Consider the following 24,346-nt stretch of genomic DNA (forward strand, 5'->3'; position numbering starts at 1 on the left):
AAGACAAATCCAGGACAAATATAGTGAGCAGAAGCAACTGCTCTACATAGCTTTCATAGACCTGACTAAGGCTTTCAACCTTGTGAGCCAAGAAGGCCTATTCAAAGTCCTCGAAAGGATTGGATGTCCAGGAAAGCTACTGAAGGTGATCCAGTCTTTCCATACAGGCATGAAGGGAGTAATCCAGTTCGATGGGTCAACATCAATCGCATTCGACATCATGAGTGGAGTCAAGCAGGGGTGCATACTTGCTCCCACCTTCTTTGGCATCTACTTTGCAGTCATGCTAAAGCAGGCCTTTAGAACATCAACTGAAGGAATCTATCTCCACACCAGATCAGATGGAAAACTCTACAGTTTGTCTAGACTGAAAGCAATGACCAAGATCCAAAAGGTTCTTATTAGAGACATGTTATTTGCAGACGATGCCGCCTGGCAGCTCACAAGAAGGAGCTTCAGAACCTCCTTAACTGTTTCTCCCAAGCCTGCAAAGACTTTAAACTGACAATCAGCCTAAAGAAAACACACATCATGGGTCAGGATACTGAAAGCCCCCCAACCATCACTATAAATAATTATCAGTTGGATGTGGTGAAGGAGTTTATGTACAGTGGTGCTTGAAAGTTTGTGAACCCTTTAGAATTTCCTATATTTCTGCATAAATATGACCTAAAACAACATCATATTTTCACACAAGACCTAAAAGTAGATAAAGAGAACCCAGTAAAACAAATGAGATGAAAATATTATACTTGGTCACTTATTTATTGAGGAAAATGATCCAATATTACATATCTGTGAGTGGCAAAAGTATGTGAACCTCTAGGATTAGCAGTTAATTTGAAGGTGAAATTAGAGTCAGGTGTTTTCATTCAATGGGACGACAATCAGGTGTGAGTGGGCACCCTGTTTTATTTAAAGAACAGGGATCTATCAAAGTCTGATCTTCACAACACATGTTTGTGGAAGTGTATCATGACACGGACAAAGGAGATTTCTGAGGACCTCAGAAAAAGCGCTGTTGATGCTCATCAGGCTGGAAAAGGTTACAAAACCATCTCTAAAGAGTTTGGACTCCACCAATCCACAGTCAGACAGATTGTTTACAAATGGAGGAAATTCAAGACCATTGTTACCCTCCCCAGGAGTGGTCGACCAACAAAGATCACTCCAAGAGCAAGGCGTGTAATAGTTGGCGAGGTCACAAAGGACCCCAAGGTAACTTCTAAGCAACTGAAGACCTCTCTCACATTAACATTAGCCAATGTTCATGAGTCCACCATCAGGAGAACACTGAACAACAATGGTGTGCATGGCAGGGTTGCAAGGAGAAAGCCACTGCTCTCCAAAAAGAACATTGCTGCTCATCTGCAGTTTGTTAAAGATCATGTGGACAAGCCAGAAGGCTATTGGAAAATGTTTTGTGGACAAATGAGATCAAAATAGAATGTTTTGGTTTAAATGAGAAGCGTTATGTTTGGAGAAAGGAAAGCACTGCATTCCAACATAAGAACCTTATCCCTTCTGTGAAACATGGTGGTGGTAGTATCATGGTTTGGGCCTGTTTTGCTGCATCTGGGCCAGGATGATTTGCCATCATTGTTGGAACAAGGAATTCTGAATTATACCAGCAAATTCTAAAGGAAAATATCAGGACATCTGTACATGAACTAAATCTCAAGAGAAGGTGAGTCATGCAGCAAGACAGCAACCCTAAGCATACAAGTCGTTCTACCAAAGAATGGTTAAAGAAGAATAAAGTTAATGTTTTGGAATGGCCAAGTCAAAGTCCTGACCTTAATCCAATCGAAATGTTGTGGAAGGACCTGAAGTGAGCAGTTCATGTGAGGAAACCCACCAACATCCCAGAGTTGAAGCTGTTCTGTACGGAGGAACAGGCTAAAATTCCTCCAAAATTCCTCCCTGGGTGTGCAGGACTGATCAACAGTTACCACAAATGTTTAGTTGCAGTTATTGCTGCACAAGGGGGTCACACCAGATACTGAACGCAAAGGTTCACATACTTTTGCCACTCACAGATATGTAATATTGGATCATTTTCCTCAATAAATAAATGACCAAGTATAATATTTTTATCTCATTTGTTTAACTGGGTTCTCTTTATCTACTTTTAGGACTTGTGTGAAAATCCGATGATGTTTTAGGTCATATTTATGCAGAAATATAGAAAATTCTAAAGGGTTCACAAACTTTCAAGCACCACTGTATCTTGGTTCAACAGCAACTGACAACCTCTCAATGGACTCCAAAGTCAGTAGACAGATTGGCCGAGCAGCTTCAACATTTGCCAGGCTCACAAAATGGGTTTGGAACAATGCCAAGCTGACTCTGAAGACAAAGACAACTGTCTATAGAGCTTGTGCCCTCCTTTACGGCAGCGAGTCATGGACCCTGTACTCCAGGCAAGAAAGGAGACTAAACACCTTCCACATGTGCAGCCTAAGGCAGATTCTGGGTATCAAATGGTCCAACCATATAACAAACAACAAGGTCCTCAGGTGTGCTGCCACACCCAGCATCTACACTCTGCTGCACCAACGTCGCCTCCAATTTCTAGGGCACATCTGCAGAATGCAGGACGGCAGGATCCCCAAGGACTTACTGTATGGAGAGCTTGCAACAGGCAAGAGAGCTTGAGGCCGCCCCCAGCTCCGCTTCAGGGATGTCTGTAAAAGAGACATGAAGGCCCTTGATCTGGACATTGATGGATGGGAAAGCCTTGCTCAGGATCGCTGCCACTGGACACAAGAACTCAACCAGTGCCTATGGAGGGGTGAGGAGAGACTCCAGCTTGAGGCAGAAGCCTAAAGAGAATGCCGAAAGAACAAACAAACTGTACCTACTGACCCTGTCTACAAGTGCGGTAACTGTGGCAAAGTATGTTTGTCTTGTATCGGCTTGTACAGCCATAACAGGAGCTGCACCAGCGCTGACAATTAGCCACTACTCCAGGAACAGACCATGGTCACCCGTGACTGATGGTGCCAAAGATAATAATAATAATAATAATAATAATAATAAATCATCAATTGAATTTATATAGCACCTTTCTCATACCCAAGGTCACTTTACAATTAAGGGGGGAAAAAAGTCCACCAAAAGAAGGTCAGGATGTCATTCCAATGGTGTAGCTACCACAGTCCCACCAAAAGGCGCACGAAAACAAGTCCCACACCACCTACATAGCCGCCGCGCTGCTGCCATGCAACATCGCTCGGAACACTGCGCCATGGATCCACAAAGTGAGCAAAGAAATACCGCCATGCAGAGTGGTGGTATGTCCCAAACCACCTGCACAGCAGCCACAATGCCACTGAGCAACATCGCTCGGAACACTACGCCAAGCACAAAAGCATCGCCACACAGAGCACTGGACAACCACGATATTAAAACAGCAATGAGCTCACTGCAGTCCATAGCTAGGAGCACAGGCATAACCAACAGCGAACCAAGGCCTCGCTTCTTGAAGGCTGATCTTGTGGCCGACTGTTTTTGAAACAATCTGACTTTCAGTTGTTCGTTCAGTTCTCCGTTCATTCACTTCTTCGACGTAAGGGAGAGATGGCAGCAATATCCAGTTAAGAAATCAGACGGCTGCTCCACTCATTCACCTTTCTTCATACTGTGTATTCCGCCATTACTGCTGGGCTCAGGCAATTACTAAAACCCAGGATGTAACGGGATGTCACCAGTTTTAGCAACTGCAGGGAGGCCCGAGCGATGTGTCCCGTCCCGTTCCGTCCCGGGTTTTAGCAACAACCCTCGGCTCACTCCGGGAGAATTGGTGCAACTGAACTCACTTTCCTTTTAAAAAAAATTAATAAAATAAATAAATACTTTCCTTTTCTTGTAGTTTTATTTTTCTTTAATTGTTGATACTGCACCCTCTTTCAATACAGGCTTATGGCCAACACGCCTCAACAGATCAGAGGCTTCGTACAAGTCTTCAGTAAAATGTGCAGAGCAGAGGAGAAACCACCTTGTAGGCGCCCAATGTGCCCGGGAACTTCTTGCAAAACACGTCCAAATCTTTGCAGTTTGAACATTCTTGGGCCATGAATGCAATGTAAATCCAGCTTCTGTCATGTTGCTGCACCGGCCAGCAACACATCTACGTGGCATGGCGATAAATTAGCTCAAAATGGAGGATTGGAGTTGCAGTCAGCTCTGTGTTTTAGTATAGCAGAAATGGCGATGAGACCGATAGACTTCCTGTTGTGACGTTATGGACGTCAAGGTCATTCACTCAGACCACTACCTATATAAATCACTTTAATCATAAAAATTACTATTCTGAATTCTGAATTATATCAATGAATTCGGGCGGCACGGTGGTGTAGTGGTTAGCACTGTCGCCTCACAGCAAGGTTCGGGTTCGAGCCCCGGGGCTGGCGAGGGCCTTTCTGTACAGAGTTTGCATGTTCTCCCCGTGTCCGCGTGGGTTTCCTCTGGGTGCTCCAGTTTTCCCCACAGTCCAAAGACATGCAGGTTAGGTTAACTGGTGACTCTAAATTGACCGTAGGTGTGAATGTGAGTGTGAATGGTTGTCTGTGTCTATGTGTCAGCCCTGTGATGACCTGGCGACTTGTCCAGGGTGTACCCCGCCTTTCGCCTGTAGTCAGCTGGGATAGGCTCCAGCTTGCCTGCGACCCTGTAGAACAGGATAAAGTGGCTAGAGATAATGAGATGAGATGAGATTTATTGTTAATGCTTAAAACTATTCCTGTGCCATTCTTGAGGGCTCAAGGCATTTATAAACAAAAGTGAGGCCATGGCTCTGCATATATACTTTAAAGTACGAGCTCATGCTATGATTTAAAGCAGGAAGCTGAACCTCACAGTTCTAGATCAGGGTTCTTCAAAGTTATCTATGACAGGACTGGACACCAGTTTTCATTAAAACCAAATAGGAGCCATGCCTGATTCTACTTCCTTTAATCAATTAAACTTAGTTAATCAATGACGACTAGGTGTGACTGACTAAATATACTAAATACAGTGCCTTCCACAATTATTTTCACTCCTTGTAAAGATTAGTAAAAACTAGTGCTGTCAAGCGATTAAAATATTTAATCACGATTAATGTCGCGACTGTCATAGTTAACTCGCGATTAATCGCAATTTAATCGCACATTTTTGTCACATGAAAAACCATTGTAATTCTCTTATCAGCATAAAAAAGTGAATAGGCTTGCTCACCGTTCGAACTACAGGGGTACTCAGGGGATCCGAGATCCCCTGAAACAGACATGAGATCCCTTGAAAACATGATTTGGGAAATGTTGGGGGGGTCTCTAAAATATTGGCAAAATGATGTTTATTGACATAGTAATCGTGTGTAACGGGAAGCATTTGCATATCCGAAGTGAGCGCGCGATGGAGATCCGCGCTCTGAGACAAGCGCAAGCACCCCCCCCCAAGGGAAAAAAAGGGACCCCCCGAAAATATCGGCATAGTTCGAACACTGGTTGTACCAATGTTTTTTTTTTTTTATTGCAGAGCATAACACGTCTTGTCACAGCCACTGCAAAGTGGGGCTGGAGCCACCGATGGGAAAACGAAACCTAAGCCGAGCACCGTGGCTCTTCGGGGGAGGGCAGAGGACTCTGGCTGTGCGGGGCGTGGCATCATGTCACAGAGCGTTAATCTCGCGATAAAAAAAATTATCGCCGTTAAAACTGAGTCAAGTTAACGCGTTAATAACGCGACATTTTTGACAGCACTAGTAAAAACGGTTAGAAAAAAATCCACCTTTTGGTGACATTGCATCATCATCACACTGAAAAAAATAAGAAAAAAATCCACCCTTTAATTGAAAAATAAAAATTCAGTGAAAAACAAAAATTCCTCATCAAGAAATAATTATTTTCAACAAAAACACATTTACCAGAATTATTGGTACCTCTGGAAATCATTAATAATTTACTAATCTTTACAAGGGGTGCCAATAATTGTGGAGGGCACTGTACATGTATTTAGCAGCTGCCTTCTGTTTGGATGTTTTATGTTGGAAGCATATATGCTGCCCACAAATGCACCCTACGCAACTAGCCTAATCCCTAAAGGAGCACAGTAAATAGTAAAATACAGCACAGTACACTGAAAAAGCTGTATTATTTCAGATGATGCATGAGGTCTTAATTGACAGTGTGCAACCTGTGTGAAGAACAACATACAGAAACCATCTTCATTTTATTATGCAATATCAATCTTCCACTGTCATTACACCATTTTAATTCTTGAATGACCTGCAAAACACACACAATGCCAAGATATAAAGGCATGGCTAAGTTCATCTCAACCATCCCTTCACCTCAGTAGTGATTCATCACGATGGAGTGTGTACACAACAAACATGCCTCTCTCCTTCACCCCAGGTGAGTTATGAGCTCATATATCCTGATTTAAGCCCCTAAAAGCCCCACACTATAATCATACCAAGGTCACATCTGAGTGTTATTAATGAAATTTTGCAAGGGGTTACTCTTAGGAGGTGGGAACTGCCAAAGTACGGTAATAACCACAGAGTTGTGGGTTTGTTTGTTTTTTGTTTGGTTTTGTTTTTTTAACGGAACCTAATTTTCCTGCCTAATTTTGGCTCCCTTTATTTGCTTTTACTTTACTGACAAAAGCTACCCAATCCACAACCCCACTGATTGGATTTACCACAACTTTGTACTTTTGAGAAATCTAAGTATTAAATCTTGTCTATCAACATGGTGGACAGTGTGAAAGTAGTATATGTGTGTTATTGATGGATTTAAATATTAATTCATTCATTTATCTTCAGTAAGCTTTTTTCTCAAAAAAGACAAAGCAGGAATACAACCTAGAACACGATACCAGTCCAGATCAGGACACAAACAAACAAACAAACAAACAAACAAACACACACACACACACACACACACACACACACACACACACACACACACACACTTATAACTCTGAATAATTTGCCCATCCACCTACCAACATGTTTCTGGAAGGTGGTAGTAAACTGGAATACCCACAGTGTAGGAGTCAAATTTAGTTTAAACTTGCTTTGGTTTAGAGACTCATATTTTTGCTTTAGATTTACTGGCACTCAGCTTCTTTTATTTCGACATAGCCTTAGGTCACCTGTTCAGGTACTTAGAACTTAGAAAACTTTAATGTCCCCGAAAGGCAATTTGCTGTACAGTACAGGCATATGACAGAACAGACAAAACAGACATTTAGTAGACATCTGCAGCACTATTCATCTAACACATAACATACTGTACAGTACAGTGAAATGAAGTATATTGCACTTCCCTACAAGGCCTAATATCATAAAAGAATAATGCATAACATGCACACATCAATGAGTGGAATACAGTAAGGAGTAAGAAGGAGTATATTGCACTTGCCTAAAGGCCTAATGTCATAATAAGTAAAACTACTGTGTAGTATATTACACTTCCCTAGAAGAACTAATGTCATAAATAAATAAAACTACTGTATAGTGTATTGCACTTCCCTAAAAGGCCTAATGCCATAAATAAATAAAACTACTGCGCTGTGCTACACCACTATTCATCAATACATAACACACATCCATAAATAGAATACAATAAGAAGTATATTGCACTTCCCCAGAAGGCCTAATATCGTAAATAAAGGAAAATACTACACAGTGCTCCAAATATTCTTCTAGTCTTACCCCTCCCCACATCTTATTTAATTGAGTTATTGCCATGGGAATGAATGAGTTTTTTGCTCGATTTGTCCTGACATTGGGGTATCTTTATCTACGACCAGAAGAGAGCGGCTTGAATTCCACTGAAAGTGGATGAGTTATAACCATGCAAACCTTGTCTGCCTTCTGTTCTAATCTGGTCAGATATAGTTGGTACAGGTCTAACTGTTGCTGACCTATAATTTTTCCACAGGTTTTAACAATCTTCCCCAATTTGTTCCTATGGGTGATTTTGGAATGCCCATACCAGCATACAATGCAGTATGAGAGAATACTCTCAATAAAGGACTTGTAAAACATGGTCAAAATTTTGTTATCAACATTAAAATAGTTAAGTTTTCTAAGAAAATACAAGCACTGTTGGCCCTTTTTAAAAACAGCATCAGCACACTGGTCCCAAGATAATTTGTGGTCGATAATAAGACCAAGATATTTGTACTCTGTCACCATCTCTATCTCCTCCCCTTTAATCAGAGACGGAGTGGTTGAGGGAGCTTCACGTCTGAAATCGAAGACCAGCTCTTTGGTCTTGGATATGTTCAAATGCAAGTGGGAGGCTTCACACCAGTCAACAAATTCTTGCAACACTGGACCATGTTCAGATTTGTCTCGCTCCAGTAAACTAATCACAGCAGTGTCATTTGCGAATTTAATTATGAGATTCCAGGGTATCTACTGCGACAACAATCAGTGTACAGTATGTATAGCAATGGTGACAAAACACTGCCTTGTGGTGTCCCGATTGAAGTGAAGTGAACCCCAGATAATGTATTCCCCACCTTTACTCTTTGTGGCCGCCCACTCAAGAAGTCCAAGATCCATTTAATTAGTGTTGAGTTTAACTGGAAGTTGTCTCTGAGTCTGTTTGCTAAAAGTTGTGGGAGTATTGTATTGAATGCTAATGAAAAGTCTGCAAATAAAACTCGAGCATGTGTTTTGCAACCTTCCAAATGTGTATACAAATAATTGAAAAGCATTACAATAGCATCGTCTGTCCCCCTCCCAAATCTGTAAGCAAATTGTAGAGGGTCAAGGGCATGTCTACAGGAGTTCATGATGTATATTTTTATGATCCTTTCAAATGATTTAACTAAGAGAGAGGTGAAGGCAATGGGCCTGTAATCCTTGGATGAGGATGGATGGGAGACCTTTGAAAGGGGGGTCACAACTGCTGTTTTCCAGAGCAGTGGAACCACCTGGGTGTCCATTGAGCGTTGGAAGAGAGAACAAAAAATTCCACTTAGTTGGGGCGCAGTGCTTCAGCACTCTGCCTCCGATGTTATCTGGCCCCGGGCTCTTTCGTACATTAGTCCTCTCAAACACTTGCTGGACCATCTCCTCCTTGATGGTCAAAATGCTCTCCATCCCAGCATCGTCCATCACAGTCTGTTGCCAAGCAGAGACGTTACCACAGCCATTGAATTCAAAGCGGGTAAAATATTCGTTTAAGTTATTGGCCAGCACAAGAGATGCTGTGTCATCCATGAAGTTAATTTTTTCCCCGTCTTGAAGGGTGCATTGGCCATCAGCTTTATTCCAGTCCAAGCAACTCTAGAATTCCCCTCGGCCAAGGTACTCTGTACTCTATCCCTGTACTGACATCTGGCCTTATAAATCTCCTTATTGACCTTCCTTTGCATGTCTTTTCTGTTCTGTAAGCTACCTGAAGCAAATACTCTCTTTTTCTCATTTAATATATCCTTTAGTTCTTTTGTCATCCATGGTTTATTGTTTGGATACACTTTGATGGTCTTGGTTGGAATGACTGCACTCACACAAAAGTCTATATAGCCCGAGATAGCCTCTGTCTGTTCGTGCAAGTCAGCTGAAGAGTCCTCAAAGATGGTCCATGATGTACACTCCAGGCACCCTTTCAACGTCTCTACACTGTCCTCATCTCACACCTGGATCTGCTTTTCCACAGGTTTAACCCTTTTCAAAACCTGTTTATAGGTGGGTCTTAGAAGGACTGTGTTGTGATCTGAGCCGCCCAGGGGGGGCCTGGAAATAGATGAATATGCCTTGGGGATGGAGCCATAGCATAAGTCGATTGTTTTGTTTTTTCGTGTTGGACATGTGACATACTGCGAATAGGTAGACAGTGTTTTTTTGAGAGTACAGTTGTTAAAGTCCCCCATTATAAACCTGGGCGCATCTGGTGAGATTTCATCAAATTCTTGGGTGATATTAAAGATAATGTCTGCTGCCTTGTTTGTGTCTGCTCTTGGATGTATATATAGCAGTGTCAGGAAAATTTGTGGGAATTCACGGGGAAGATACAAGGGTCGCATAGAAACTGATAAAAGTTCAATATCGGGGTGCAGATCTTTTGTCTTACCACATTTGTTTTGCACCATCTGTCATTTATCATGACGCACACGCTCCCTCCGTGTTCCTTGCCTGTGGCCTTACTGCATCGGTCCAAGCGCATGATACTAAATCCATCGGGACAAACTTCAGAATTTGGCATGGTATCATTGAGCCAGGTCTCAGAGAAGGCAAGAACACCGGCTTCCCTGTATTCATACAAGTAACGAGTGTTTACTCGCAACTCATCTGCTTTTCTTTTAATTGACTGGATGTTAGAGAGAATGATAGTTGGAAGTGGGACTTTTGTTTTTCTCCTCCTGAGTCTTTGATGCACTCCTCCCCTCTTCCCTCATTTTCTCTTGTTTTCTTGGATTCTTGTTATCTCCGCAGGTACATTGGTATAATTCCAATCGCCTGCAAAGGCTCTCAGTTGTAAGAGAAAGTCTCTGTTGTAGCGTACGTGTGATTCCGCATTACAGGCCGGTTCACACGCCATGCTGATAACAAACAGTATCGACCCTACTAATAAAACAAGCTCCCATACGCGACTCATAGTGGCTTATGGTAGCCTACGATTAAGAAAGCGTAACTAATTAAAATTTGTGCCGAAAATGATCTCAAACAAACAACTTGGTCACTCAACAAACAAACAAAGAACGAGACAGACAGACTGTACCGCTGGTCGCCACTGTGCAGCGCCCCCCTCACAGTGTAAAAGATGGTGTCTTTCACGTGCTCAGTCTAGTCTCAGTTAGACAAAGGAAGATGCTGGTGACCAATAGTTTTTTTTGCTCCTTCCAAGATATGCTTGAACAATTAGATTTAACTCTTAGATTACTTTGATTTTACCCTTTGGAACAACCCTTTTGTGGATCTCTACAAACAACTGCATTTTACACCACTGTGTGCCACCTGCTTGCCTGCCTGTTATCTACCTCTTTGCATCCCTGCCTTGCCTACCTACTTGTCTGCCTGCCCTCTTCCTGTCATCATTGAATACAGGTATGAGTAACAGCCAGACACAGTGTTTGAGATAAGCACGTAACAACTAAACAGCATCTAAAGTTTTTTTTGTTTGTTTTACTTTGTTTGACCACTCAGTTTAGAATAAAAAAAATTTTAAAAACTTGGTTTTGAAGTGCTTATAAGACAGCTGGATGGAGAATAGAATTGTCTGAATGAAACTGGACCTTGGATTTGAATCAGAATTGTTTGGACTGTGTGCTTCACTTGTGCTGCAACTTGCCTTTAAGTACTTTTTAGGATTTGTTGAATTTTGAGTGCAAGCATTTTCATTTGAACCTACTACTGAACTGTATATTCTGTGTTGCCATTTGCTTATTCAACTTTTTTTGGGAAATTAATTGCATGCCTGTGTTCTAACTGAAATTGTTACAAACATGTCTATCGATATCAACTGATATAGAGCCTGCTGATTCTCCCACTGAGGAGAGTGGGAGCCATCATGATGGAGAAGAAATTCAGTCAGTTCATTGCAACCTGTAGAGGGAAACTGGGTTTTTGTACACGAAAACAAAATGAATTAAAGGGGCTTATGGATAAATACCTTTTGCTGATGTGGACAAAGGTGTTCAAGGTCTCATTATCACCTTGAATGAATCTCATAAAGCTCATGTTTCTGTGCAGCAAATGTTAACTGGTGATGAAAAGGAAAATGACAATGCTAACTGGTATAAGCAAACAAAAAAAAAGTACCTTCTCATCATTTTCAAAGGATGTGGAAACATGGAAAGGCAATCAAACCCATTGTTACTCCCCTTGACAGCATTTCAAATGTGTCAAGGAAATCAAACAGATCTGGACTTCTTCAAAATCTGGTGCATCTTCAGTGCCAACAGCATATGCAAAAGCTGAAGCTGAAAAAGCAGCTCTTCTGGAACGTGCTGCTGGATTTGCAAAGAAACATGCTCTGGAAATGCAAAAGGTGCAACTGCAAACTGCAATAGAACAGAATGCCTTGGAAACTGGCATAGCTGCAGCAAATGCCAAAGCCCAGGTTCTTGAGAATTATGAGAAACAACTAAAGGGTTATGAAACAAAATCTGTCTCTCAGTCGAAGCCACTCGAAGATGGCATGAATTTTTAACTGGAAGCACAAGGAAAATGCCTAAAAGAAATTTCTTTGGATCCAGAGCCATCAACTGAATATGCAACTATACATGTGGTTCCTAAAACTTTTCTCTTCAGCTGTTTACAGCTCATAAACCAAAACAGTTGCCCTCTAAACCACCAATGGTTGAGGAAACGTCTCATCAACCAACAACAGTGGCAGTAGCCACTTCTACCCCAACAACAGCAGCAGCAGCTACTTCTACACCGACACCGCATCCAATATACTTAAAGGGCTGATGACACGAACATGACTCTATGCAATTTCTTAAATAAACTATACAACATGGCAAACATGTTAGATTTCTGTTATAATTACGTGAAAAGAAGCTGTTGTTACGCGAATATCCAACTTTTAATTGCACAGCGCAAGAAAACTGGGTCCGTGGCTCGTGGCCATGTTGTGACGTCAGCGGAAGAACACGCTGCGGTGCACTGGCTGTTCTACTCTGGTTCTACTCAATGGAAATGGCGCATGAAAACGCCGGTGAACTCTCTAGTGCTAGCTCTTCCTCTTCTGGGAGTCTAGAATTGTGTTGATCTCTTCCGAATAGAATCTATGATAGCCTACCCTCTTTACCCTTTGCCTCTCGTTGCTAGGCGGCAGTTACATGAAAGCCGCAAGCTTTCACAAGCAAATACATGACTGATATCACGCCGACTTTATGATTACATTTATGATTATCATGTAGAATCTATAGCTCTACGTACCTTTATCTTATGTCGTTTCACAACACATGTTCTGACAGGAGGACTGTCTTTGGATCCGGCATAGCTACTAGTAGACCCCCTCCGGAATACTGGCAGTGTTGCCAGATTGGGAGGTTTCCTGCCCAGTTGGGCGGTTTCAAGTGCATTTTGGTGGGTTTTGAACATATTTTGGGCTGTAAAACTTCAGCAGTATCTGGCAACAGATACTGCTGACGTTTTCCAGCCCAAAATATGTTCAAAACCCACCAAAATGCACTTGAAACCGCCCAACTGGGCGGGAAACCTCCCAATCTGGCAACACTGTGTAGGCACTGCTGATGGTAGTAACACACGTTTGTGCTGAACTGAACACCCAAGAGATTCTTTTAAGCTGGGAAGGGTGTCAAAACAATCCAAATCGAAGTGTTCAGAGCACAGGATGGATGTTGGTGAGGGCTCCCACTTGTCACGAGTGCGCCTGACTTGCTTCACCCACTTCGCATGCAGCTCGGGATCTCTGGGAAACTTGAATAAACTTACCCCATCCTTGTGGGTTTTGGAGCAAAAGCCGGCAACACAACGCGAAGGCATAATAGCTATATAGATATAGATATAGATATATATGTGACCGCTCACCGAATCCAGGGACACATGTCGGCCGAAACGAATCCGAGATAATCGCAAAAGAAGCATTTTTTTTTTTAATTTGTGATTTTTGTTTTTTTCCATCATGTGCAAATTGAGATCTTGAAGAATGCAATCAGTATTTCAGATAATAGATTGTTTTGTTGGAAAAGCATACATTTTTTGTTGCAAATTGTCTCGTTTTTGTCAGGACTGTAGCCTGCTAGGGTGTGTGGGTAAATTACCATATGGGCCATTCACATGATGATTTAAAGTCATTTGTTTTTTTTTGTTTTTTCCGCGAATCAGCTGTATGATCCGAGTTGAGCGCATGGCTACTTAACCTGCATACAGGCGTGTGATTTCACTATGGAATGAGCAAGCTAAACAGAGCGCAGAGGAGCAAACACCGCGAAGCAAACAGACACACGGTATTTACATCGGAGATCACCATTTCTAGCAAAAAAAAAAAAACGCAACCTCGTTTTCCAGATTGAATGGAATACTTGAATGATTGGATGATGCACGGACCGTTCTAGGATTACATTCCATCGGAGGCATTGGCGTGTGCAAGGCGCCATTTCTCTTTCTGATGGGGTAAGTTTATTAATCTAAAGCTGTGTGGTTATTTTTGCATGTAACGGAGAGTGTTGTGGTTTGGTTAAGCCTAGGTCACAACCGGACATACGATTTTTTGGCCGTGTGATTTTTGGCATTTCCCAAATCGCTGCGTTTTTTTTTTTGTTCATGGAGAAAGACGCGCGTTGGCCGTAAGTTTGTCTTGCAACCTGAAAAAAACGTAAGCGCCTGTAGAGTTTGTTTGACATGACAAAGAACCTCTGCGGCCGGTCTGCGGCTCGAAAATCAGCATGTCACACGCGCGCTCTCGTGCTTTTCACACGCGCGCTCTCGTGCGTTTCATGCGCACTCTCCGTGTGTTTCTTGCGTTTTTTGCGTGTAGACCGGCTGTAGGAGCGCGTACTGTACGGCCGGTTGTGACCGAGGCTTTACATGAAACTAGTGTTGTGTTAGTTGTGTCATCATCGTGCTATCTTTCTTTCTTACGGTGTGAGTAATTTTTCAACCACAAAGCGTTAAAGTATACTTTAGGACTTATTTTTGTACTTCATAATTGTGTTGGGCATACTTTGCATGGAAGGAAAATTGACGTGGTGATCTTTGTTTACATGAAAGTAGTATCGTGCTAGCTCGTAGGGGGTAGAGCTTTCCTTAATGTCATGCAAATGAGCACCATTATGTGCCCACCCTACACCCAGAGTAGCTGAGATGGAAAACTTTGAGGGCGATTTTCTCCCTTTTCTGTTTTAAGAAGTATACACTTTCAAAAGGCCACACATTCTTCAAATATTGTCAGATCTCCACATGGAAGGCATCATTGGAAAGCTTAGAAACTGTACTTTCTGAATCTGTCAATAACTCAAAATGCCCCCGGGCCGACATGTGTCCCTGGATTCTGTGATCTGCCACATATATATATAATAATGTATAATGTCTAATAAAAATACTAATAATGATAAACTGAATACCTGCCGCATCAACAACAAACTGGTAAGTTAGGAGGAAGGTTCTTTCGCTGACGTCATATAGCCCCTCCTCCTCTTTCATCTCCTGGGTGCTGCAGCCCCGTCAAATTTGCCCAAATAGCCGCGTTTTTTATCATAACTTGTAAAATAGGCGCCTTCGTGAATTAATATATGGATCATCGGGAATTACTTTTTATGATATAAAACATCGCCAAAGATGTCAAAAACGTGTCATCAGCACTTTAAATGCAAATAGTGGCTTGAATGACATAGCAAAACTTATTGTTCAACAACAAGGGCTATCTTTACTTCCCACCAGGGACATTCCCATGTTTGATGCAGAACCTTTGAACTTTGATGCAGGCATTCATACATGGAATTGAAAATAAGGCCATCCGTAACAAGGGCTGCTTGTATTACCTGAAACAATACACTTCCGGCCAACCAAGGGAACTGGTCAGGAGCTGTTTACACATGGATACGTATGAGGGATATGAAGAGGCAAAAAGATTGTTGGAGTATCATTTTGGTGATAAAATAAAGCTCATGAGTGCATGCATGGCCTTAAAGCTCATAGGCAACAGTTTTAATTTTATGCACATTTGAAACTTTATATGTTAAAAAACCCTCTGTAATTTTCTTCTGGTTCCAAGAAGTATTGTTAATAAGTAATAATTAAAATAAGTTAGCACGGTTCGCGGCAAATTTCTGTTCGGCTATTTTTGTGACCACTCGGCGCGTGACATCATTTAAACCAAACAAACCACTTGAGTTGAGTCCACTTCCATTTACTTACATTGCCATTTGGCTTGAGTGCAGATGTGCATTCAGGAATTTCCAAAGAAAAACCATGCCTTATTGTTGTGCAGTGAACTGTAACAACGGGACCGGTTCAGGAAGAAGTTTTTACCTTTTTCTGAGAGAGGAGAAGAGGCAGAGAGAGTGGATTGGCTTTTTCTGGAAGAGGAGAAGAGGCGGAGCAAGAGGATTGGCTTTTTCTGAAAAAGGAGAAGAGGCGGAGAGAGTGGGTTAGTGTTTTCCGAAAAAGGAGAAGAGGTGGAGAGAGTGGGTTGGCTTTTTCCGAAAGAGGAGAACAGGCAGAGCGAGAGGGTTGGCTTTTTTCCGAAAAAGGAGAAGAGGTGGAGAGAGTGGGTTGGCTTTTTCCGAAAGAGGACACGAGGCGGAGAGTGGATTGTGTGCATGAAGCCAGAGGGATCCTGTACAATCATTGTGGAAATGAGACAAAGGGATATTTCCTCGCTTAAAGTAGGCTATAAATAATATAATGCCGCGGATGGCAGGCTAATGTGGCCTACCGGCGCACTGTCAAGTAATTGTTGCCTATATCCACTAGGGAGGGCAGTTTAATTATTCTTCAAAAGGGCTCTTATTTAGTATTACGATGAAAGTAGGAATTTATCATAACTACCAGGATAAATCGTTTGGGCGTGAGTCTTGCTGAGGTCTGGGGTCACCGCGATCAGAGTTGGCCGAGTCACTGTCCGATTCCGAGGCTGCACAGTCAAACCAGTGAGCCACATTCACCGACTGCTTCGAAACGGCCATAGGTTCATACATATATGGTTTCACCTCTCGATATTTAATTTGGAGAATTCCTACTTCAAAATCGCTATCGCTTTCAGACATTTTACGCAACCTCTCATAACCAAAGTCTGTACACGTGTGCTCAGTTCGCAGGTAAACACAGAGCTGCTCCCAGTCTGTTTGGCTTAAATGGCGTCACGATGACTGTCCCCTGGCGGTGAAAGTGCACATAAGTGAGATGTAAACAAACCTTCAGAAATTGGGCAAAACAGTACAACCCCGATTCCAAAAAAGTTGGGACAAAGGACAAATTGTAAATAAAAACAGAATGCAATAATTTACAAATCTCAAAAACTGATATTGTATTCACAGTAGAACAGACAACATATCAAATGTCGAAAGTGAGACATGTTGAAATCTCATTCCAAATATTGGCTCATTTGAAATTTCATGACAGCAACACATCTCAAAAAAGTTGGGACAGGGGCAATAAGAGGCTGGAAAAGTTAAAGGTACAAAAAAGGAACAGCTAGAGGACCAAATTGCAACTCATTAGGTCAATTGGCAACGGGTCATTAACATGACTGGGTATAAAAAGAGCATCTTGGAGTGGCAGCGGCTCTCAGAAGTAAAGATGGGAAGAGGATCACCAATCCCCCTAATTCTGCCCTGACAAATAGTGGAGCAATATCAGAAAGGAGTTTGACAGTGTAAAATTGCAAAGAGGGTGCCCGTGATCTTCGGTCCCTTAGACGGCACTGCATCACATACAGGCATGCTTCTGTATTGGAAATCACAAACTGGTAACACTGTGTAGGCACTGCTGATGGTAGTAACACACGTTTGTGCCAAACCACATACTGCATCAATTACAGCATCAGGGCTGCGTAGAAGAAGGGTCTGGGTACTGAACTGGCCAGCCTGCAGTCCAGATCTTTCACCCATAGAAAACATTTGGCGCATCATTAAATGGAAGATACGACAAAAAAGACCTAAGACAGTTGAGCAACTAGAATCCTACATTAGACAAGAATGGGTTAGCATTCCTATCCCTATACTTGAGCAACTTGTCTCCTCAGCCCCCAGACATTTACAGACTGTTGTAAAGAGAAAAGGGGATGTCTCACAGTGGTAAACATGGCCTTGTCCCAACTTTTTTGAGATGTGTTGTCATGAAATTTAAAATCACCTGATTTTTCTCTTTAAATGATACATTTTCTCAGTTTAAACATTTGATATGTCATCTATGTTCTATTCTGAATAAAATATGGAATTTTGAAACTTCCACATCATTGCATTCCATTTTTATTTACAATTTGTACTTTGTCCCAACTTTTTTGGAATCGGGGTTGTATATTTTAACCATTTTATTCAATTTTAGGGTTCAAATTAAACACTAGGAAAATTGAATTTGCTTTTTGCGTCATTCTTCTCGACAATAAAGTTGATATTCTATGTTTCACCTCGGACCATTGCCTATGACCTTTAAGTTGGAGCAACATTAAACCTTTAGCATTATCCAGTTATGCGCCCTTTCTCCGAGGATGCTATAATCTGTCACAGAATCTGGAAGAGCTTAGCCTACCTTCTAATCTATGGCTTCTTGTTTCAAAGCTCCTGCACAAGTTAAAGGAGAAGTGGAGGTCTGTCATATTTAATGTCCTGGAGCATAGGAAAACAAGAGCTACTTTCTCTGATCTGGTTAACTTCATTGAGAAGTAGGCTAGAATCATGCAAGATCCACTCTTTGGTGATATACAACCATCATTCCCCGCTAACAAAGTGTTTCAGACAAAGTCTGTACCAGATTCCAAGCTTTCCTATAAAAGCAAAGGCAGTAGCTTCATCACCACAGTGGCAGACACACTTGACAGGGCTGAGATTCTCGAACAGGAAAAGTTAAAGAAACAAGCTTTAAATGACAAGTCAATTACTTCAAACCTTTGTCCCATTTGTAATGGTACACATGTCATAGATTTGTGTGATGAATTGTTATCCAAGTCTCAGAATGAGTGCGTTGAATTGTTGAAGATGAAGGGTATTTGCTTTGGCTGTTTAGTAAAGGGCCATATGAGTAAAGATTGTAAAAGACGCGTCACCTGTACAGTGTGTTCTAAGAAACATCCGAGCATCCTACTTAATTATTTTTCAACATGGCGTAAACTCGGATATGCAGTAATATGGATGCTTAAGTTGAAGAGTTTGCTTGTCCAACATGTCCTGAAAGGGACCATGAAGGCACTAAAACCTGGCCCTATGGTACTATCAGTTCAGGACATTGAACATGCAGAAGTCATTGTGAAGTTCTGGCAAAATCAAGGATTCCCATGGGAAATGGTAAATCTATGGAACAGAAAGACCACAGACAAAAAAAAGCTCCATCTTCAGGCTGGATCCAGTGCTTGACCATGGCATCTTAAGAGTTGGTGGTCGTCTGAGCAAAATGGTTATGCCAGAAGAGTAAAATGGCTATGCCAGAAGAGCAAAAACATCCTGCCATCTTGCCTAAAGAGCATCATGTTTCAAAACTTGTGCTTTAGAATATCCACCAGCAGGTTGGGTACAATGGAAGAAATCATATATTATCGACCCTATGGAAGAAATATTGGATTCCCTGTGCAAATTCCCTGGCAAGGAAAATTCATGAACGAGTGCATGCCCTGCAGATGGCAACATCCAGGTGAATAAAAGATGTCTGACCTGCCAATTGACTGTTTGACCCCTGACTTTCCTCCTTTCTCACATGTCAGAGTGGATTATTTTGGACCAATTGAGGTGAGAAGAGGGCATGGCATGACAAAGCAGTATGGTGTGATTTCACTGCTCACCAGTAGGGCAGTTCACTTGGAAGTGGGGCACTCTATGGACACAGACTCCTGTGTGAATGCATTTGTTCAGGCGCTTCATTTCAAGAAGAGGTTAAGTAAGAGAATTTAATTCAGACAATGGAACTAATTTAATTTCTGCTGAAAAAGAGTTGAGGGAAGCACTGAAGTCTTGGAATGTGAAGCAGATTAAGCGTAGTCTCTTACAAAAAGGTGTCAAGTGGACATTTAATCCTCCTGCTGGTGCCCATCATGGAAGCATTTGGGAACGACTAATCTGAATGGTAAAAAGGATTTTATTGTCTGTCACAAACCAACAACCTTTGGATGACGAGGGTCTTGTCACTGTGATGTGTGAGGTAGAATCCATTTTGAACAGCTGTCCTTTGACAGCTGTTTCAGATGACCCCAATGACTTGGCAACAAATACAATGCATCGCTGATCTTTTCTGGACATGCTGGATATGGGAGTATCTTCCACTCATGCAGGCGTGACCAAAGTGGTCCTGTGTCAAGCGGACTTTCTGTGTGGGAGACATTGTTGTGGTGGCTGATGCTACAGCACCCTGAGGCTCATGGGTAATGGCAAGAGTCATTGAAGCTATAAAGGATTCCAAAGGCCTCGTCCATAGTGTACGGTACGACTCCAGACTAAAACAAAACAGCTCCAAAGGCCCATCAACAAGATATGCCTCTTAGTAGAAAACTGAACTGAGGCTCATGGAATGTGCACGTGCATCCTTCTGCATCACATACACATAGTGATATTTGCACTCTTCTTTTCTAGAAGTAGAACTGAAAATGAATTTTGCAATATAAGAGTAATTGGCTCCCTTTTTTGCAGATATATCTTTTGTTATAGCATGCTCCACGAAGTTGCTATAAGGGGCCGGAAATGAACGAGCCAAATTTAGTTTAAACTTGCTTTGGTTTAGAGTATCATATTTTTGCTTTAGATTTACAGTACTGGCACTTAGCTTGGAACTTTTTTTTTTACATACCCTTAGGTCACCTGTTCAGGTAAAAGATGGCATCTTCCATGTGCTCAGTCTAGTCTCAGTTAGACAATGGAAGATGCTGGTGATCAATAGTTTTTTACTGTTTCCAAGATACACTTGAACATTAAGCTTCAAATCTATGCTTGAACAATTAGATTTAACTCTTAGATTACTTTGATTTTACCCTTTGGAAATTACATCTTTGGAACAACCCTTTTGTGGATCTCTACAAACAATTGGATTTTACACCACCGTGTACCACCTGCTTGCCTGCCTGTTATCTACCTCTTTCCATCCCTGCCTTGCCTGCCTACTTGTCTGCTTGCCTGCCTGACCACCTGCCCTCTTCCTGCCTGCCTGCCTGCCCTCTTCCTGCCATCACTGAACACAGGTATGAGTAACAGCCGGCCACAGTGTTTGAGAAGTGCATAACAACTAAACAGCATCTAAACGTTTTTTTTTTTTTTACCTTCCTGTGTGTAGTGGTCAAACAAACCCACATGAAGATGACGGGAATACACAAAATCCCAAGCTTGAACCACAGACCATGTAAATCTGATGTATGTACCAACACTACCTATTGCAGTACCATGCTGCCCTCATTATAATAAATGGAAAGTAGAAAATAAACAAACACCTGAATAGCCCATTGTGCAGGTGTGCATGCCAAGGTGGCATGCATTGTGGATTGTGCATATATTGTGGGTGCAATACAACCCACAACTTCAAATGCACTCTTTCGCACAATACCTGTTCAAGTTTGCAATGCCACAATGCAAGAACTTTATTGACAACTTTCAATTAGGATTCAGGCAGGGCCCAACTCATCAATCATCAACCAGCTGCAACTGAAGCAGTCCACCTGGCCCTGAAGTTCTTGTTGCTGGTTCTGAGATGTCCCCACACTGTTTTCTACTCAGAAAATGTCTCAATGACCAACTATATCAATGATCAGGGCCAGCATGAGATCCATTACTGGCTTCAGTGAGAGTAACTCAATGGTATAGCAGATGCACTTTCAAGACGGTGCATATGTTCAGGGGAGTGGCATACATTATCCAGTGGATATGTCATCCAGGTGTTTCACACCACCCCTGAAAGTTATGAGGCATGAAACAGAACTCTGGGGTTCAGTTTGTCTAAGACCTCCAGATAATCATGAGATTCCCTTAGCATTTAGAACCTACCCTGTCTTAACAAGAAGGACAAAATAAAAACTCTAGTTGAAAATAATCCCCCCCCAAAAAAAAACAACAAAGAAACAAAATATGGAATAAAAGTATTTGATGGTAAGAATATTCATTCATTCATTCATTATCTCTAGCCGCTTTATCCTTCTACAGGGTCGCAGGCAAGCTGGAGCCTATCCCAGCTGACTACGGGCGAAAGGCAGGGTACACCCTGGACAAGTCGCCAGGTCATCACAGGGCTGACACATAGACACAGACAACCATTCACACCTACGGTCAATTTTAGAGTCACCAGTTAACCTAACCTGCATGTCTTTGGACTGTGGGGGAAACCGGAGCACCCGGAGGAAACCCACGCGGACACGGGGAGAACATGCAAACTCCACACAGAAAGGCCCTCGCCGGCCCCGGGGCTCGAACCCAGGACCTTCTTGCTGTGAGGCGACAGCGCTAACCACTACACCACCGTGCCGCCTGGTAAGAATATATCTTTTTTTATTTTTCAAGAATTATTATAGCATTTTTCACAAATTGCTAGTCATTTCGCCAGTTTGTTTACATTCTAAACGGAAATTATTTTGTCAGACGTTTTGTATAAAGTTTTTATTTATCGAATTTGCAAAAAATAAAAATGCTCTGTTTCTCAAAATCCAGTGAATGAGTAGAATAACTGTTTTATTCTATCCACAAGCTCGTTGTACATGGCTTATAGCCAACTTGGCACTACGTGCTTCGTCAGCTATCAGTTCATGTACGACTCGATTTCATAGAATAACTGTTGAATATGTCCGTACATGACATTGTTGGAAGATTTATGCAACAACGTGTCTTTCTGTTAAAGTGTTAATGTGTCTATCAATAATGTGTCTGAACTGTGGTGTTGCGTTCAACAGCACATTGGTTGAACCATGAAATACCATGTTGTGGTTGTATATTCATAAAAAAAGGAGCAAATATATCAGACTCCCCTTTTCTACTCCCTCTGTCTACTGCCACCCATATGTGTCACTCACACTCTCTCCTCTTTCTCACAGCTCATGACCTCTCTGAGTTGCTGCAGGCGGCCCTCTGTGTCCTTGTTATCCTGAGTGAGCTGTGCTGTCTCCATACGCAGCTCATGCAAATTCCTGCAAAGTACACAACACACTTTACACACACAAAATACTAATCAGAGAAGCAGTGTGTCAGGCAGTCTTGGGACAAGAAGCTTCAAATCTGACAAATTATTTCATGCCAATTTGTTACCGTAGGATGAAGATCTATCTGCCATGTTCCAGAGATTAACATAAGTGTGATTAACACAACAGACTCAATACATAATTTACACTAATAATAAATTAAAAACATAACCAAAGGGGGAAAATACTCAACCTGACATTTAGCTTTATGGATTTGGGCTTGTTGGGAAGGACCACAAATTCATTTAAATTCATTGTTGTTGATTTGGCTTCTTGATTTGGCTTCTCCCTGTAAAAAAAAGAAAATAGTAAACATTGTAAAAGTGACTAGTAATACAGAGATAATGATGATGACGATGATGATGATCCACCCATCCATCATCCATAACCGCTTGTCCTGTACAAGGTCGTGGGCAAGCTGGAGCCTATCCCTGCTGACTATGGGCGAGAGGCAGGGTACACCCTAAAGAAGTCGCCAGATCATCACAGGGCTGACACATAGAGACAAACAACCATTCATGCTCACACCTACAGTCGATTTAGAGCCACCAATTCACCTAACCTGCATGTCTTTGGACTGTGGGAGAAACCAGAGCATCCGGAGGAAGCTCATGCATACAGGGGGAGAACATGCAAACTCCACACAGAAAAGCTATCATCAGCCACTTGTCTTGAACCCAGGACCTTCTTGCTGTGAGGTGATAGTACTAACCACCACATCACCTTGCCGCTGCTAATAATAATAATAATTATTATTATTATTATTATTATTATTATAACAATAATTACAGAATATATACTAAATAGAGCAGTATAAGAGTATAGTGCAATGCATACTATAATACTGTATATACGGTATACATGTAAATATATTGGAAATATCCATTTAAAAAATATAAATTATAATTTAAAAACATCGGACCTCTATAAATTCAGCAAATATTGTACCTACTCGTTTAGGTTCTAGCCATTACTAGCGCCCTACAGTTAGCATAGTATTTAACGTTGCATGTCGATAAAAGTGTTGTCATACCTGAAAGACATTAAATAGAGATGAAACTAACATGAAACAAACAAAAGCAAGTTTTAAAAAGTACAATTCTTTTCAAAAACGAGTTCGTTTCTGACTCATCGAACACCTTCCATTAACTGTATATTGGAATCACTATGGTAACGGCAGCTGTCGCGAGAGTAGACACGATATTTCCGCTCCGCGAAGAAAGAACGAATTCTGATTGGCTGATAGGAAACACGCTCTTAAAATCACCGTTTCTGATTGGTTCGCGTTGTTCCGAGTATGTTCTATGAAACAGTGTGATTTATTGATGAATTGATTTAATTACATTTTAATGAAATTATTATTAATTTAATTATGTATATCGTTAAAACATATTCAATTTATCTATGTGTTTTAGTGTAGTATAAGACAAAAAGCACATTTAGTTAATTCTAATGAATAAGTACAGAGACGTCGGAACATTCTGGGAATGGGTGATGTAAATGGGGGAGGAGGGCATTGCATGGGGCATGGTCTACTTCACCCGGAGCACCGTTATCACTTCTTTTTTGGT

The 24,346-nt window shown here is 41.6% G+C and overlaps 1 protein-coding gene across 2 annotated transcripts in view; it reads right to left on the reverse strand.

Annotated features, from left to right (window-relative positions):
- Nucleotides 1-23,936, reverse strand: part of zbbx (zinc finger, B-box domain containing) — a 104,221-nt gene extending 80,285 nt beyond the window's left edge. For both annotated transcript variants that reach the window (XM_060922993.1, XM_060922994.1), the window contains exons 1-3: nucleotides 23,809-23,936; nucleotides 22,969-23,064; nucleotides 22,611-22,724 (exon numbers count right to left, since the gene is read on the reverse strand). In XM_060922993.1, coding sequence (XP_060778976.1) covers nucleotides 22,611-22,724; nucleotides 22,969-23,064; nucleotides 23,809-23,819 — 221 coding nt within the window. In that variant the 5' untranslated portion in view covers nucleotides 23,820-23,936. The remainder of the gene's footprint in view (nucleotides 1-22,610; nucleotides 22,725-22,968; nucleotides 23,065-23,808) is intronic.
- Between the last annotated feature and the right edge of the window lie 410 nt (nucleotides 23,937-24,346).

The sequence above is a fragment of the Neoarius graeffei genome, chromosome 6 (genome assembly GCF_027579695.1).
Source record: "Neoarius graeffei isolate fNeoGra1 chromosome 6, fNeoGra1.pri, whole genome shotgun sequence".
NCBI lineage: Eukaryota > Metazoa > Chordata > Actinopteri > Siluriformes > Ariidae > Neoarius > Neoarius graeffei.